The 15,289-nt window shown below is 33.8% G+C and overlaps 1 protein-coding gene across 1 annotated transcript; it reads left to right on the plus strand.

Annotated features, from left to right (window-relative positions):
• The first annotated feature begins 5,153 nt into the window (after positions 1-5,153).
• LOC140842999 (olfactory receptor 6C6-like) lies at positions 5,154-6,143 on the plus strand. The gene has a single exon (XM_073214288.1). It carries the CDS (start codon positions 5,187-5,189, stop codon positions 6,141-6,143), a length of 957 nt encoding a protein of 318 aa, XP_073070389.1. The 5' UTR covers positions 5,154-5,186.
• Positions 6,144-15,289: the final 9,146 nt, after the last annotated feature.

Genomic DNA, 15,289 nt, shown 5'->3' on the forward strand with positions numbered 1-15,289 from the left:
CTCAAAATTTCACTCTAATATGCAGTTTGTAGATGCATAGATCTTTCTGTTATTCAACACAAAAAAATATGAAATATTCTTCACAAAAGACTGTGGCTGTTATAAACCTACTGAGTATTTTTCCACACTGCTTACATTTAAAAAATAGCATTTCTGAGAATAATTGAATTAATTGTGAATCTTTTACTTAAAACCTACTTTGGATTTGAATCTAAAGTTATGTGTCTTGTAGACAGTATAGAGTTAGATAATTTTGACAATGCATTCTGTGATTCTACACCTTTTCATTGAAAAATTTATTCCATTTATATTAAATATATTACTGATAAGATAGTATTTATGTCCATCATTTTGCTATTATGTTTGCATGTGCCTTTTGGTTCTTTTGTTCCTATTTTACTCCCTCTGTACATTAAATCAATATTTTTCTATGATTTCATTTTAATTCTCTTGTTTCTTTAACTATTAGTTTTAATCACTTTCTTAAGGTGTGCTGGGAATTACAATAAACATCTTAACTTTTAACAACCTAGTTCTGAATAGCCGAATTAATTTCGATAGTAGGCAAAACTGTTCAAATGCTACAGTGTTCCATTTTCCTGTCTTGGTACTATTATTGTCATAAAAATTATATCTTTATGCATCCTAAATTCAGCAACACAATTTTACTATTGCTTTCTGCAATTGCCTTATATCAGAAAGCAAAAAAGTTACAAAAATTTTATAAAAAATACTCTATTGTCCTTTATAGCTTCCTATGTATCTACTATTATTGGTGCTCTGAATTTGTGTGGATTGAAGTTATCATTAGTGTCCTTTCACTTCAACCTGAAGGTTTCTCCTTAGTGTTTCTTGCAGGGCAGTTCCATTAGCTACACATTTTCTAGTTTTTTCTTTTTTTTTTAACCTGTGAACATTCTTTAAGGGTAGATTTGTTGGCAACACAATCTTCAGAGTAATTCAAAGTGTACTTACAGTACTATGCCTTTTGCCAGTTTGGGAAATTATCAGCCATTATTTCATCAAATAGTCTTTCATATCCACACTCCTTCCCCTCTCTTGGGAATCTGATTATGGGATATTAGCTGTTATTGTCCTAAAGTTCTCTTAAATTCTCCTCATTTATTTCTCATTTTCTTTCTATTTTTCAGATTGAGAAAAATGTGTTTGGGGGAGTTAATATGTCTACAGGAAAATTCTTCTCAACAAATTATTTTGTATGTAGGATAGAAAGGCAAGATAATATAAATATGAGAGAGTACACAGAAATTGTATGTATACTGAGATGTTCTAACATATGTTTGATTGGATATCCATAAGGAAAACATACCTAGAACAAGGAATAAGAGATAACCACTGCTCTTTTCCACAACTGATGAAAGACATTCATTTGCAATTTTAGGAAACCAAATTAAGTAGTATAAATAAAAGGAAATTCTTGAGTAAGCAAATCATAATAAAAGTCCTGAAATTTTAAGGGTAAAATGAAGAATTTAAGGGCAGTCAGAAAGTAAAGATAGATTAGATGCATATGGCAAATAATAATTCAACCCAACATCAATTTTGTGGTTCAAAGACAGTTTAACAGTATCCTAAAAGTATGGAGAGAATGACAGCTGTGAAATTAGACTTATATATGCAGCACAATTATTTAAAAATTGGAGTTTAAAGGCATTTTAGGCAGAGAGTTAGCTATAGAGTTACTTTTTCAAAAACATCAGAAAATGATGAAAATAAAAACTGTAAATTGAAAGGCAATATGTGCAGCCAGAAATGATTAGCACTTGCAATATATAAAAAGTACTCTTGTGAAACCACAGGAATAAAGTGCCTACATAACACTGGCTTAATGTCACAGTGCCTGAAATATCTGATGAATTCCAACCTCTTTACTTTAGGAAAGCATCGTTAACCACACTCTAAAGGAAGTAATTTCAGAGAACTTTGAATATATATCACCCTTCACAGAGAAAACAACTGGAAGAAATGGGAAATATGAAAACCATGTACTTGACATTAGTTAGAAGAGAACAAGATGGGGAAGAATTATCAGCCAGTATACAGGGAATAGGAACCCAGGGAAATAAACTTGGTCTTTGGGCTTCATTTTCCCTGAGGGAATTGCTGATTCAGAAGTGACAACTGAGAAACTGAGGGAAACTGTGTTTCTGACTGATTCCTGGGTCCAGGGAAACAGAGGTAGGACACATCAGAAATTTGGTGAACACCTCTAGTTTTGAGCTGAGAAACTATTGTAGGTAGCCCCTCATTGCCCCTACTTAGTTTAGCTTCAAGTCATCTGAGTATATGCATTTGGACTGAGATGTTCCTGGATTACTAAAGGATTCAGGGGACTGGCAACATCAAACTTGAATATCTCTGGAGGAAATATATTATCACCTTAAGCCACATTTTTTTTTCAATTGCACATCAAATGAATATAATGGCATAAATTCAGTGGTGGTGTATTGGTGTAAACTCAGACTATTCCGTCTCTATAGAGAGAGTTTATAAAAACAGTATAGGTATAAATATCTATGTAAATATCTATGTATATGTGTGCATTTATGTTTGTGTGTGTATATTTGGGTGTATGCCTGTGTGAAAGAGAGTATAAATCTGTCCAATATGGAGGCCTGAGAATGTTGATTCCTTATAACAGTTATTGGCTGTAGCTCCCATAGTGCCAGGATCTTGGTTTGAAAATAATGTTCTTCACTGTACAAAACAAGGACCCCTTGAAGAAATGGTTTAGACCAGGGGTTGGTGTAGGAAAGGTACAGAGCCTGGAGCACTTTCTGGTGCCAGACTATAAGGAAGTCCTCAAAAATTCATGGGGGCATGTCAGAAGGATGAGGGAATGATCTTGAAGGGCCTTACATAAATAATGACACTAATGAATAAAATTGGAAACCATAAATCCATGATTATATATAAATAAATTTATCCATAAACTGGAAGTTTTCTGAAGATTGACATATTTGAATACTACTTAAAATATCTACACGTAATGTTTATTAATTTCAAAGAGAAAAGAGTAGCTTTATGGTGGACAATTCTCTAAATGGGCATATTAATCAAGAAACAAGAGAGAGAATCATCAGTCATGAGATGAAAATGAAATAGTGTGAAGCCTGCTAAGAGTTAACGTACAGGCAGCACAACACTTCTGTGATATTCCTGCCAAAGGTTAATAAATCGAGCAGAATCATGCAGCAAATTCAGACAAAAATGGAAAGGTATAATAATTACCAGAAAATAGTTTCTAACCAACATTCTTGAAAATTAAGAAAAGACTAAGGACTATTTCAATTTAAAGGAGACTAAAATATTAGGACAATGATATGAAACGTAACTCTAAACTGTGTTATTTCACTGTAAAGGAAAATTTTTAGACAATTGGTGAAAATTGAATAGAATTGGAGAATTTTCTGTTAATATTGTATCAGTATAACTGTCCTGGCAATGTTGTTTGTATTGGGCTTTTGGACTAGAATTTAAATTTTTTGCCATAAATATGCATTACTACATTGAGTAGTAGATGGAGCACAAATTCAGGAGAAAATCCTCACTGTGTACTTATTCACTTTTATTTATATTTTTATTGTTTCAAAATTAAATAGGGAAGTATTTAATTATCCCCCCCCCATTTTGGGGTGGCAAAATAAAATTAATGGGGTTCTAACTTACTGATTAATGGAAATGAGAGAGATGCTAATTTGGAGTAAACTCTCTTACTTGGAGAATTTTTCATATTGTTCTAGGGAGGTGGAATTTCTAAAATTCTTGTTGGCAATAAGTATAGAATTTAAATCACTTCTAGTTCTCTTTGGGGAGACTATACCCTCAGTTTTGTCAAGCAATTCACAGAGGTTTTTATTTCATTCTTTCTTTGTTTTCTTTTCTCTTTTTTTTTTTTTTTGGTATAAATGGTATATCTTGACACCAGTCTCCAGTGGGCATTTTTTTACTTTTTATTTCAGTTAATTCCCTTGTGTCTCTTAAGAACAAAATGATAAAACTGTGGCTTTTGTTAGTATACACTGTGAAGCAATAATTCTTTGTTGCAAAATTTGGATTCCTTTCATATGACAATTTCCCAAAATGTCTTTTCTCTTAGACCATCAAATTTTTAAGGTGATTTTTTTTTTACTTATTTAGATATATATAAAAGAAAAAATATGAAGCAGGATTCTAAGTTGTCTGTGATCTTCTGATTTAAGGAGCATAAAGGAAAGAGGAAGATGTTAGCAGATATATATAGTTTCTAGATTGCGTATCTGTTTTGGAATCCTTTATCAGAAAAAGCATTCGTATTAAATTTCCTCTTGAAATAATTTAGCATTTTGTAATATTATAAGAGGGAGAATATTTATTATTGGTTTTTAACTCTTGTTCTACCATATTCCCACAAAGCGAAAATTATACCAATATGTCCTGGATATGGTAAGTCACCTTGTAATTTGGAATAAATATCTAGACATAAATGAAAGCAATTCTGCAATACAAGTCAGGTCATATCCATTGACTTTGGAATTGGCATGTTTTTGTATTTTTATGTAGATGCAATAGTCAAGACTTCCTGATTAAATGCAGATGACTGATGTATTTGAAACCAAAGAAAATTTATAATAAAATGAGGTGAGATAAACGAACAAGGGAGAAGTACCACACTGGGACAAAATAATTAATTGTATATATTAGAATATTTCATCATAGAGAAAATATGAAACTGTCATCATTTCTGTGTTTTAATGAGCTAAGGATTTGTGCATAAACTTTACAAATTGACACTGGTATAACTGTCTAATGTTATAAAAACATTTTCAATAATTTATGAAATATACATAGAAAATACATTTTAATCCATAATTTATGTTCTCTCTCTATAGAGCATTTAATCAGAATTGAGCTCATTTGGAAATTATCAGCTAATATTTTAATTATCTTTCAAGTTCAACTAGTGAGAAAAGGAATAATTTAGTAGTGTTGGAAAGATAATGGTGCTAAATGAAACATTTAGAAGCTGCTGTTATAATTTTTGGTCTCTGTCTTGTCAAATCAACCTTTTAAACATGTTTACATTTCTCAGTGTTTTGTTCTAAGTGTGCAGATTATTAAAAGTCTTGTTATTTCTTTTTTTGGAGTTGTTTTCCTATGTCTGCTTATTAAGATTCAAATCTGAAATGAAGAATCAGTCAAGAGAGATAGAATTCATTCTCTTGGGACTGACTGATAACGCACAACTGCAAATCGTAATTTTTATATTTCTCTTTCTAAACTATGCATTGAGTGTGATGGGGAACTTATCCATCATCCTTCTTACCTTGCTGGATCCCCACCTCAAAACTCCTATGTATTTTTTCCTCCGAAATTTCTCCTTCCTGGAAGTTTCATTGACAACAGTGTGTATTCCCAGATTCCTGATAACCATCGTGACTAAAAACAAAATCATTTCCTACAATGGTTGTGCATCTCAGTTATTCTTTTACCTCTTATTAGGAGTTACAGAATTTTACCTCCTGGCTGCCATGTCTTTTGACCGTTATGTAGCAATCTGCAGACCCCTGCATTACCCGATTATTATCAGCAGCAAAGTGTGCTACCAACTTGTACTCAGCTCATGGACAGCTGGCTTTCTGATTACCTTCCCACCATTAGTCTTGGGACTGAAACTGGACTTCTGCGCTTCCAAAGTCATTGATCATTTCATATGTGACACTTCCCCTGTGCTGCAGATTTCTTGCACAGACACTCATTTTCTAGAATTGATTTCATTTGTTTCAGCAGCTGCAACTCTCGTGGTCACATTTCTGTTAGTGATTCTTTCCTACACATGTATTATCAGGACGATTCTAGACATCCCCTCAGCTCAAAAGAGAGCAAAGGCTTTTTCTACATGTTCTTCTCATATGATTGTAGTCTCCCTTACTTACGGTAGCTGTGTCTTTATTTACATGAAGCCATCAGCAAAGGAAAGGGTGACTGTATATAAAAGTGTAGCTGTTATCTATACCTCCGTTGCCCCTTTATTAAACCCTTTTATTTACACTATAAGGAACCAGCAAGTGAAACAAGCCTTCAAGGATGCACTCCAAAAGATTTTCTGTTTTTTTTTTTCAAGAAATGAAGAGAAAATTTAATTTCAAAATCTTGGAAAAAAAGATAAATCAAATTTTTCACTCATTTTTTAAGTTCACTTAATCTATTTTACAATGTTAATTTTATAATATTCTAGTCCGACCTTTCAGCACAATGAACCACTTCTGTTCTTTTCTGTATAATTAGCATTCCTTTCCGGGCTATTCAAAGAGTTATCAACACAATGCTTAATTTCATTTACTCGGCAAGAAGTGGTACTGTGTTACTCAAATAAAATAACTATTTTAGTTGTATAGTACTTACAAGAAAATTTTATAGAACTCAGTATGACAACAAGCACAGGATTGTCATTAGGGGAAAATAAGGGTACATGTGGAGGATCACCATTCACCACTTTGTTGCTCTTTTGAGGGTCTCATCTCAACCCTAAACTCCTTCTACTCTCTTGATTTAACAGGTTGCAAGGGTAAACCTGCTTGTCTCCTTTGTGCTAGCAGCTCACTTGATTTTTTGAAGTTTTCACCCATAAGAGTCGCTGTAGAATAGTATAGTCTTACATTCTCACATTGCTAACCTCTCAGGAATGAGCATATTTGGTTTAAAGTTATACTGTCAACTGTATATGGGGCCACAAAATATGGTAATCATGGGAAACTACAAATTTGTAAATTATTACAGGATGGGTCCTACATCAGTCAGGATTCAGTTCAAAGTAGAATTTCTATAAGTAGTCTGGAAATAAAAGGGATAATGGAGCAATTATAGCTTTTAAAAATAATGGAAGAGACGGGGGAGCAAAAGTTTAAACATCAGATAGAATGAACACTGAGGAAACTAACACCCAAGATCTCATGCTGATGTTCTGCAGAGAATGGTTCAAAAAAGTTTTGTGGGAAATCGGAATGAGCTTCAGGGATTTCTGAGATGTGACCACCAGCAGTCTTGGCGGCAAAGCAGGGAGCGCTCACACACTACTGATAAGCCGCTGTGGATCTCGTCTCTGCTCACCAGTGACTACAAGCAGCTGGGACAATATTTGCCTCTGCATCTCCTTCAGCTTCCAAAGTTTGCACCAGTTCTTCTCATTGACAAACTGTGAATTTGGACCATAGAAGGAAGGGGATCCTAGGAAATGGCATCCCAACAGATCCACTGCACCTAGAGAATAACTAAGAAAGTTTAATGTGGTATTGAGTTGGCAACAGAAAACTCAATGCAGTTTGTTGAAAATAACATTGAAAATAACCAAAGATGTGGTCTCAGAAATTGCAAATCACTGTTTCTATCATTGGCTCTGCACAGACTAATGCCACTATTGGGGGCAGGATAGGAGAGTATTTGCCATTTTTTGTAAAGACAAGCTAATCAATCTGAGTTCTTACTAGTGGCTGATAATAACTAAGGTCATTATCAATGATTAAAACACTGATAGTAAAATTGAAATCATAGAAAGAACACGTTGCTGTCTCTTTGTATTATAATGAATTTCAGAATTTAATAGTCATGAATTTAGGAATATCATTGTACATAATTTCATCATGAATATAACTCTGCTTTGATCTGCGTTTTGTGAGCAGCATATATCCTATAGTCCCAGCAAAGTGTTTGATTATAATAAAAAGAACTTCAGAATATTAATCAATTCTTCCTGAATCTAGGGATGATGAAAAGTCACTATCAATAATATTCAGTATCCATATATAGAGTAAGAAGATTTACCTACCTTGTTCTCTTTTTGCATATATTATTGATTGTTTTATTTAATCATTAAAGGCTCTCCAAGATTTTGAGGTTTCTGAAGGTAAAAACACTTTATTGTTGTTTTTCTCCCTCTATCTTCATATTTAGTTTCCTGTCATCACTCAATATTTCTCAAGGGCACATGAAACATTCATTAAAATAGAACAAATTATCAACCATAGAACAAAGTGAAATGATTTAAAGACTAGAAATCATTTAATATGTATTCTCAGGCCATAATGGAATTAAACTAAAATTAAACTAAAATTAAACCCAAATATTTGGAAATTAAACAATCCAATTCTAAACTACCCATGGGAAAACTAAATTCTTAAGAGGATATTAAAAATATATCAAACTAAATGAAAATACAAATACTGCATGTAAAAATTGGAGAGATATAGCTAAATCGGTCGTTGAAGAAAAATTTGCAGAATTAAGTACAAATTTGGGGGACAATTAAAATTATACCATATATACCTATGTATGTGTGTTTGGATGTCTGTGTGTATACACACAAATAAATGCATATGATTGAATTAAAAGCACTATTTCCACCTTAGAAAACTTAAGAAAGTACTACAAAGTAAACATGAAACTAGCAGAAAGATATTTAAATAATAAATATTTAGAATTCAATGGAATTGTAAAAAGGGGAACTATAGAGAAAAATCAATGAATCCGAAAACTTTCTGAAAAAAGATTAAATTGATAAACATCCAGCAAGGCTAACACAGGATAAAAAGAGAAATGATACACACTACTAGTATCAGTAATGAAAGAAAAGACATAACTATGACCCCAAACACATAAAAATGAAAATAAGGGAAAAGTAGAAACAACACTATGCTCATAAATTCAATAACTTAAGTGAAACAGACCAATTCTTAAAAGACACACTGCCAAAATTTACTGAAGAAAGCATGAATATACTGATATCTGTTAAAGAATCTGAATGTGCAGATAAAAACTTCCCCAAAATAAAACTCTAGATTCAGATGACTTCCCTGGTGAATTTTATCAAACTTTCAAGGAATAAATTATACCAAATCTACACAGGAATTCCAGAAATCAGAAGAGTAGTAAATTACCAACATTTTTTATGGGATTAGAATTACCCTTACTTTGACACCACAATGATAAATTATAAGAAAGGAAAACTACACCCCAACATGTCCCTTGAACATATATGCAAAAATACTTAACAAATTTGATTAGTAATTCAAATACAGTAATATACAAAAAGGATAATACATTATAATCAAGTTTCGTGTTGTGTATCTCTTCTCAGCACTAAATACATAAATAAGAATTAACTAAAGCCCAGTGCTTTAATATAAGATAGCTTTTCAGTAGAAACAGGCAAATGTACAAATAATTAATACTAAGGTAAGAAGGACAACGTTTAGGAAAGCAGAGAAAGAGCAACTAATGCTGCCTTTGAAAATGGAAGATTTCAAAGCTTGCATGACATTTAGATAGAACCTTTAAGAAAATTGTGTGTGTGTATGTGTGTGTGTGTGTGTGTGTGTGTGTGTATGAAAATGCCTAGCAATTAGAAGAAATGGTGAACAATTTCATGAGGTCAGAGCAAAGGTTGCAAAAAGCCTATGTTCTAGAAAAGATACCTTGCACTTAGTTAATTCTTTCAGAGTAATGAAAAGGAGAAATAACTGTCCAAAACAACTATCTGCAATAATGGAAATACTCTGTAACACTATTGGACATAAATACTCTGTCCAATACATTAGCCAGAGGTCACAAATGAGTATTGAGTACTTGAATGTAATTACTGTAACTGAGAAATTGAATTTGTATTTTATTTCATTAATTTCTACTTAAATTTAAATAACCACATGTGTAACTTATACTGTGAAACTTACAATCTAGAAAGATGATCCCTGGTTAATGATTATAATAATCATACAGTATAATTACTACTGCAAAGATGTAACAAAGGCATTATGGAAAGATAAGAGGGTTTGAGAAAATCAAAGAATGATGAAGACTGCCATAAAGAGATAAACTTAAAGTGGCACTGATGAATGAGCAGAAGTGAACTAAGGTGCTGAAGAAACAACTTCCAGAAATCAAAAGAATATACATGAGTATGAATGTCATAAAAAAGAGAAAGTGTCAGATTATTACAGTAAACAAACAAAACCACAGGTATCCTGGAATGGAAAAAATGAGGGTGGAGGATATGAAGTGAGTCTGAAACTGTAGTTGAGGAACAAATCTTACAGAGCCTTGGCCCAGTTAAAATAAGATGCTTTATGTTGAGGGTACTAAGAAACCTTTTTTTTCTGAAAAATGAGAAGTATGAGTTTCTCAGACCAAGGTTATATTTTAACAGTTTCAGTTCCATCCCCAGCTGAGAAATTATATGCAAATCTTGTTCATGAGAACTCTGTGCTGGAAACATTACTAACAGGGAATAACCTGACATGAGGCTCCTAGTAACTCACCACCAAACTCTCATATTGCCTCTAGCCTAATGACATTAGGGCAGTTGATTATCCATTAAGAAAATAAAAAATAGATTCATATCTCACAAAAGAATAAATGCTGTATGCATTCAAGAAATACATGTGAAAAACAAAACCATAGTAGTATTAAAAAGATGAATATTTATGTGATTTTAAAGTATGTGTGGAAGAAAGTCATCAGAAGAATAGGTCATTGAGAATTTATGATAGACTGTACAATCTTTTTGAATGAAAAGACACCATAAAATGGTAAAAAATGAGAGTAAACTCTGAAAACATGTTGCAACAAATAAGACACATTGAGGTTTATATCCATAACACATTAATATTCCCCTACCAATAAATAAGAAGACATAAACCCAATGAAAAGTTAACCTAAGTTATAAGTAGGAAATTCATGGATAAGAAATACAAATATTAAAAATGTTCAATATATCTATTAAAAGGATATATACCATTTACATACTAAGCCCTTACTGTATCTTAACTACTCCACTAAGCACTTTTATATATTATCCAATTGAACCTTTACAATACTGTATGAGTTAAGACTATTAGGCTTCTCACTTTATGAACAGAAAAACTAATGCTCAGAAAGGTTAAATCAATTTTGCAAGTTTACAGAAATATTGGATTTCTCAAAACCTTAGCACTGTTATCTGGTCTTTATGGTCCTCTCTGATCATTAAGTGTACTGTAGCTTCATTGTTGTCTTTCTGTAAAATATGTAAATAATGTATATTATCCATCTTCAGTTAAGATGTGATTAAAAGGCTCAATCTTGTCCATAGAAGGGAAATTTTCAGGTAACTGTCAAAATTTAGTACTTACATGCAGTACCTACACATATGCAAATAAATGCACAAAAATGGACTTAGCATTTAATTAGGATGTGAAATAAATAGCAACCTAATTCCCTAAATCTTGAACAATGAGAGTATTGCATTATATACAAGTCTCCTCTGATAGTCTATGCAGTTTTTATAAAAGGATGAGTTCCATCTAGATAATTCGACAAGGAATAATATCCATTACATTTGTTAACTGAAAAAAAAAGAGAATTTCAAATACTTTTTAATAGGAAAAATCTTTGCTATATGAAGCAAAACTATCTCACTAAGTATGTGAATGTGACTGTTTTTAAGTGACTATATAACAAAAATATACTGTATTTGTTAAATACTAGTTAATTGAAGGTTTGAGGGCAAATGGAGGACCAAGTCATGCCATATGTCACTCTTTGTTATTGATTTGACACTTGATTCTTTAGCACTTGCTTCTCATAACATTAAGCGTATATTACTCTTAAAATTCAAAAATGAAAAATGAAAGTATCAAGTAGTCTTCTGATTTTTAAAGATGTTAAAATACTTTTTCATTCATGCTGCTTTGTGCTGGTGGAGATGTATGAATGAATAAAGCATGGGTACTACCCTCAGTGAATTGCCCGCTGCGGTGCAGCTGAGCCCTGTGTTTAACCAGCCCTGAAGCAATTTACCTTCTGAGTGTAGCCCAAGTGCCATGTGCATATTAGGAAAGTTAAGTACAGCTGAAGGGGAACCGGGTTGATTGAAAAAGCTGGTTGGTACACGTTAGCTTTTATCTCACTATATGCTTAGTTCTCCGGAAAGGGAAGGTCCTGACATCACTACCTCTCTGGAGCGTGGCTCTCCTTTAACCCTTCCTTCCTCACTTTGTCCCTCCAGGACTCAAGACAACACGGTGACCAGAGAAGGTGAAATTGTCTTTGGATGCTATTCCATCTTCATCCCATCCAGGGAGCTTGGAAATGTTTTACCTTCCAGTCATTAAACAGTGTTCTCTGGAAATTTATTTAAAAAACTCTTACGATTACAATAGTAATTTCTTGAAGTTCATATCAGAACACTGTTTTTGTTTATATAAAAAGATAAAAGAGGCAAAGAGAAATTTTTTTACTTACAGCCCAGGCTATAGAAAATCTGAGTGCAACCAAGCCTGTATTTTCTCTGTGTGAGAGGCTCTGTGTAAGAGACAGAGTCAAGGTTGAAATAATGATAAAATGTCTCCTGAAGTATATTATGAATCCATTTCAATTCATACATAAAATGAATTAAGAAAAATCTTGGGTTATATTTCTGACAGGAATTGTTAGATGCATCAGAAAGTATGTTCACTGTTTGTCAATAATGTGGTTTTATCTTTTTGCATCCAAAGTTTATTTATTGGAATAAGTTACAAGGATCCCCAAATTATTGTTGTAACATATTTACTATTTACTAATTTTAGTACTTTAATGTTTCAGTCAATAACAGTCTCTTGCTTTTGATCTTCCAATTTTCTTGATGTGTAATGACAAAAACATTTATTTCTAAAGGAAGAAAATGCTGCCTATAAGGAAAAAAATAAAAGAAGAAAGGGCACAATATAAGCTTTGAAATTTATCACCCACTACCTCAACCAGTTCAGGCCATAGAAAGAAAATATGCAATAAATACTACTGAGAACTTTTGTCCCAGATAAAATGCTGGATGCTAAGAATAAAGAGACCAAGATAGATAAAAGTCATATAGATTGCATTTTAGCAATTTGTAGTTTCTATGAAGGAACTAGTAGAATTCTGCATAGTATGAGTTTCTTCTTGTCCTTGGACAAGTTTAAGACTAAAAAGACTGACTATAGTAAAATACAGAAATATAAAGTTGTTACTTAAGGAACAAAAATATCATATAAACAGATCAGCATGTTTTAGAGCTATATTATTAACATAGCTTTATTTATATGAGTATTAATTTTCTTTCCCATAAATTAATAGCTTTATACTTGCTCACAACCAAAGCAGTACTAGTGCTATATTTCTGATGGCAAATGCATTTATATCTGTTAGTCATATTTAAAATATATATATTAAGAACCAAAATAATCATACTTATTACCAAGGTTAGGAATTGTGGTCAGTTTCCACCAAAGCCTTATAAAATAATAGTTTGTAAGTGGTTGTGAGAAAAATGGATATTTCTGACCAGGATTCCTACCTGGACTTAACAGCACCTATTTTCCATACATATGCGACCTTTTCCACATCTATGGGACATTTACTGGGGGTAGAGTGGCTGATCAGTCACAGGACTGCCAACCCAGGGTAGGGTAGAGAGGAAACACCCATTCTCTCCTCTCTTCCATTCCTGGTATAAAAGTGGTCAGGCACCCGCAAATCACCAAGGACCCACTCACTGAGGTCCTCATGGGGCAAAGGGCAAGGGGAGGAGACAGTGCCATGTGAGAGGAAGTTCCTAGTGGTGAGGGACAGAGGGCCTGGCAGCCAGGGTTTGGAGCTGTGAGAACAGGGAGGGAGCCAAGAGGGGCACTGCTGGAAGGATGGAGAGTCAGGGAGCCCTGGTGCTCCTGGGGAATTAAGCCCCAGTGTGGGAGCAGAGAGCTTGGAGAGCAGGGATCCAGAAGACACTGGGACCTGCTGAAGCTCATGCTGGGGAGTAGGACCTGTAGGGGCCTGGGGGGTGCACTGGAGCCAGCTGCGTGTACCTAGTGGCCTGCAACAGCCCTGAGAATAAGTGTAGTAACTCCCCTTATCCCCAGGGTTTTGTCCTTGCCTTTTCTTTGCTCTTATTGAATTCACAGAGAACTTGCCCCAGACAAGGAACCCCTCCTCTTGGAGCTACAGTGGTATCAGAATTAAAACTCAAAACTAGATATTTCAGTCCTAAAAGTGCACAGTCTTAGAAACTGGAAAAGTGTCTCAATATCTAAACTACAAATATAATTTAATAAATATTGTTGTAGAAACATACAATTAAAGCATGTATTACACATATAGAAACTCTTGGTTACATGTAGAGGTTTCACATAAAGTCACTGATGAAGGGATTTTTACCAGAGATCTGTGAATACATGCTTCCTTTTCAATATGAGTCAAGTAAAACTTCTGTTTCAATAAGAGGGAATGGATATTGCAAAAAGGCTTACAGGAAAAAGGTCCATTGCTTCATTTTATTAGCATTGTCAATATCAATGTTTAAATAGCCAATTCCTTTACTATTCAGTTATTCTTTGTTTTTGTTTTGCTTTACACCAATAGATCTTGCTTAAAGAAAATAAACATCAGTAGGAGAAACCACACAATTATTGAGTTTGTACCCTTGGACGTATCAGACATCCCAGACCTCCCGGTTGTAACTTTTATTGTTTTATTTATGACTTACATTTTCAATTCAATGTCACTGCAAACCTAACCGTCATCCTCCTCATCTTCACAGGCTTCCTCTACAGACTACTCTGTATTACTCTCTCTGGAATTTTTCCTTGGAATTTACATTCACCACTGTTTCTATCCCCAGATTTTTTGGGGCAATCATTACATGGTCAACACTATTTCCTACAAAAAGTGTTCAGATCAATTATTTTTCTTCATCCTCACAGGTGTGTCTGAATTTTTTCTTCTAACTGCTGTGTCTCTTGATCATTATGTTGCCATCTGCCAGCCTTGTCCTTATAACACCATCATGAGCAAGAAAACCTGCACCCTGCTTGTCTTAGGCTCGTGGCTAGGAGGATTTCTTACCATTTCCCAACACTCGTGCTTACCCTCCAGTTAGATTTCTGTGCTTCCAATGGAACTGATCACTTCTCTTGTGACTATTTCTCCATTTTACAATTTTCAGGCTCAAATGCATGGCTGTTAGAAAGGATTGGCTTTTACTTTGCTTTTGTTACTCTGCCCCTCAGGTTGGCATTGGTAAGTGTGTCCTACATGTGCATCACTAGGGCCATTCTGAGACTCCCATCTGCTAGTCAGTGAAAAATGCGTTCTCCACATGCTTCTCTCACAGGTTATCATTTCCATCTCTTATGGAAGCTGTGTATTCATGGATGTCAAGTCTTCAGCAAAAGAAAGAGCATCATTGAACATTGGAGTAGCTATTCTCAGCACTTCAATTTCCCCATGTTGGACCCTTTTACTT

Source organism: Manis javanica, chromosome 10 (genome assembly GCF_040802235.1).
Source record: "Manis javanica isolate MJ-LG chromosome 10, MJ_LKY, whole genome shotgun sequence".
Taxonomy (NCBI): domain Eukaryota; kingdom Metazoa; phylum Chordata; class Mammalia; order Pholidota; family Manidae; genus Manis; species Manis javanica.

Coding starts and splice junctions, on each gene's coding strand:
- LOC140842999 (XM_073214288.1), top strand. CDS start 5,187: ATGAAGAATCAGTCAAGAGAGATAGAATTCATTCTCTTGGGACTGACT.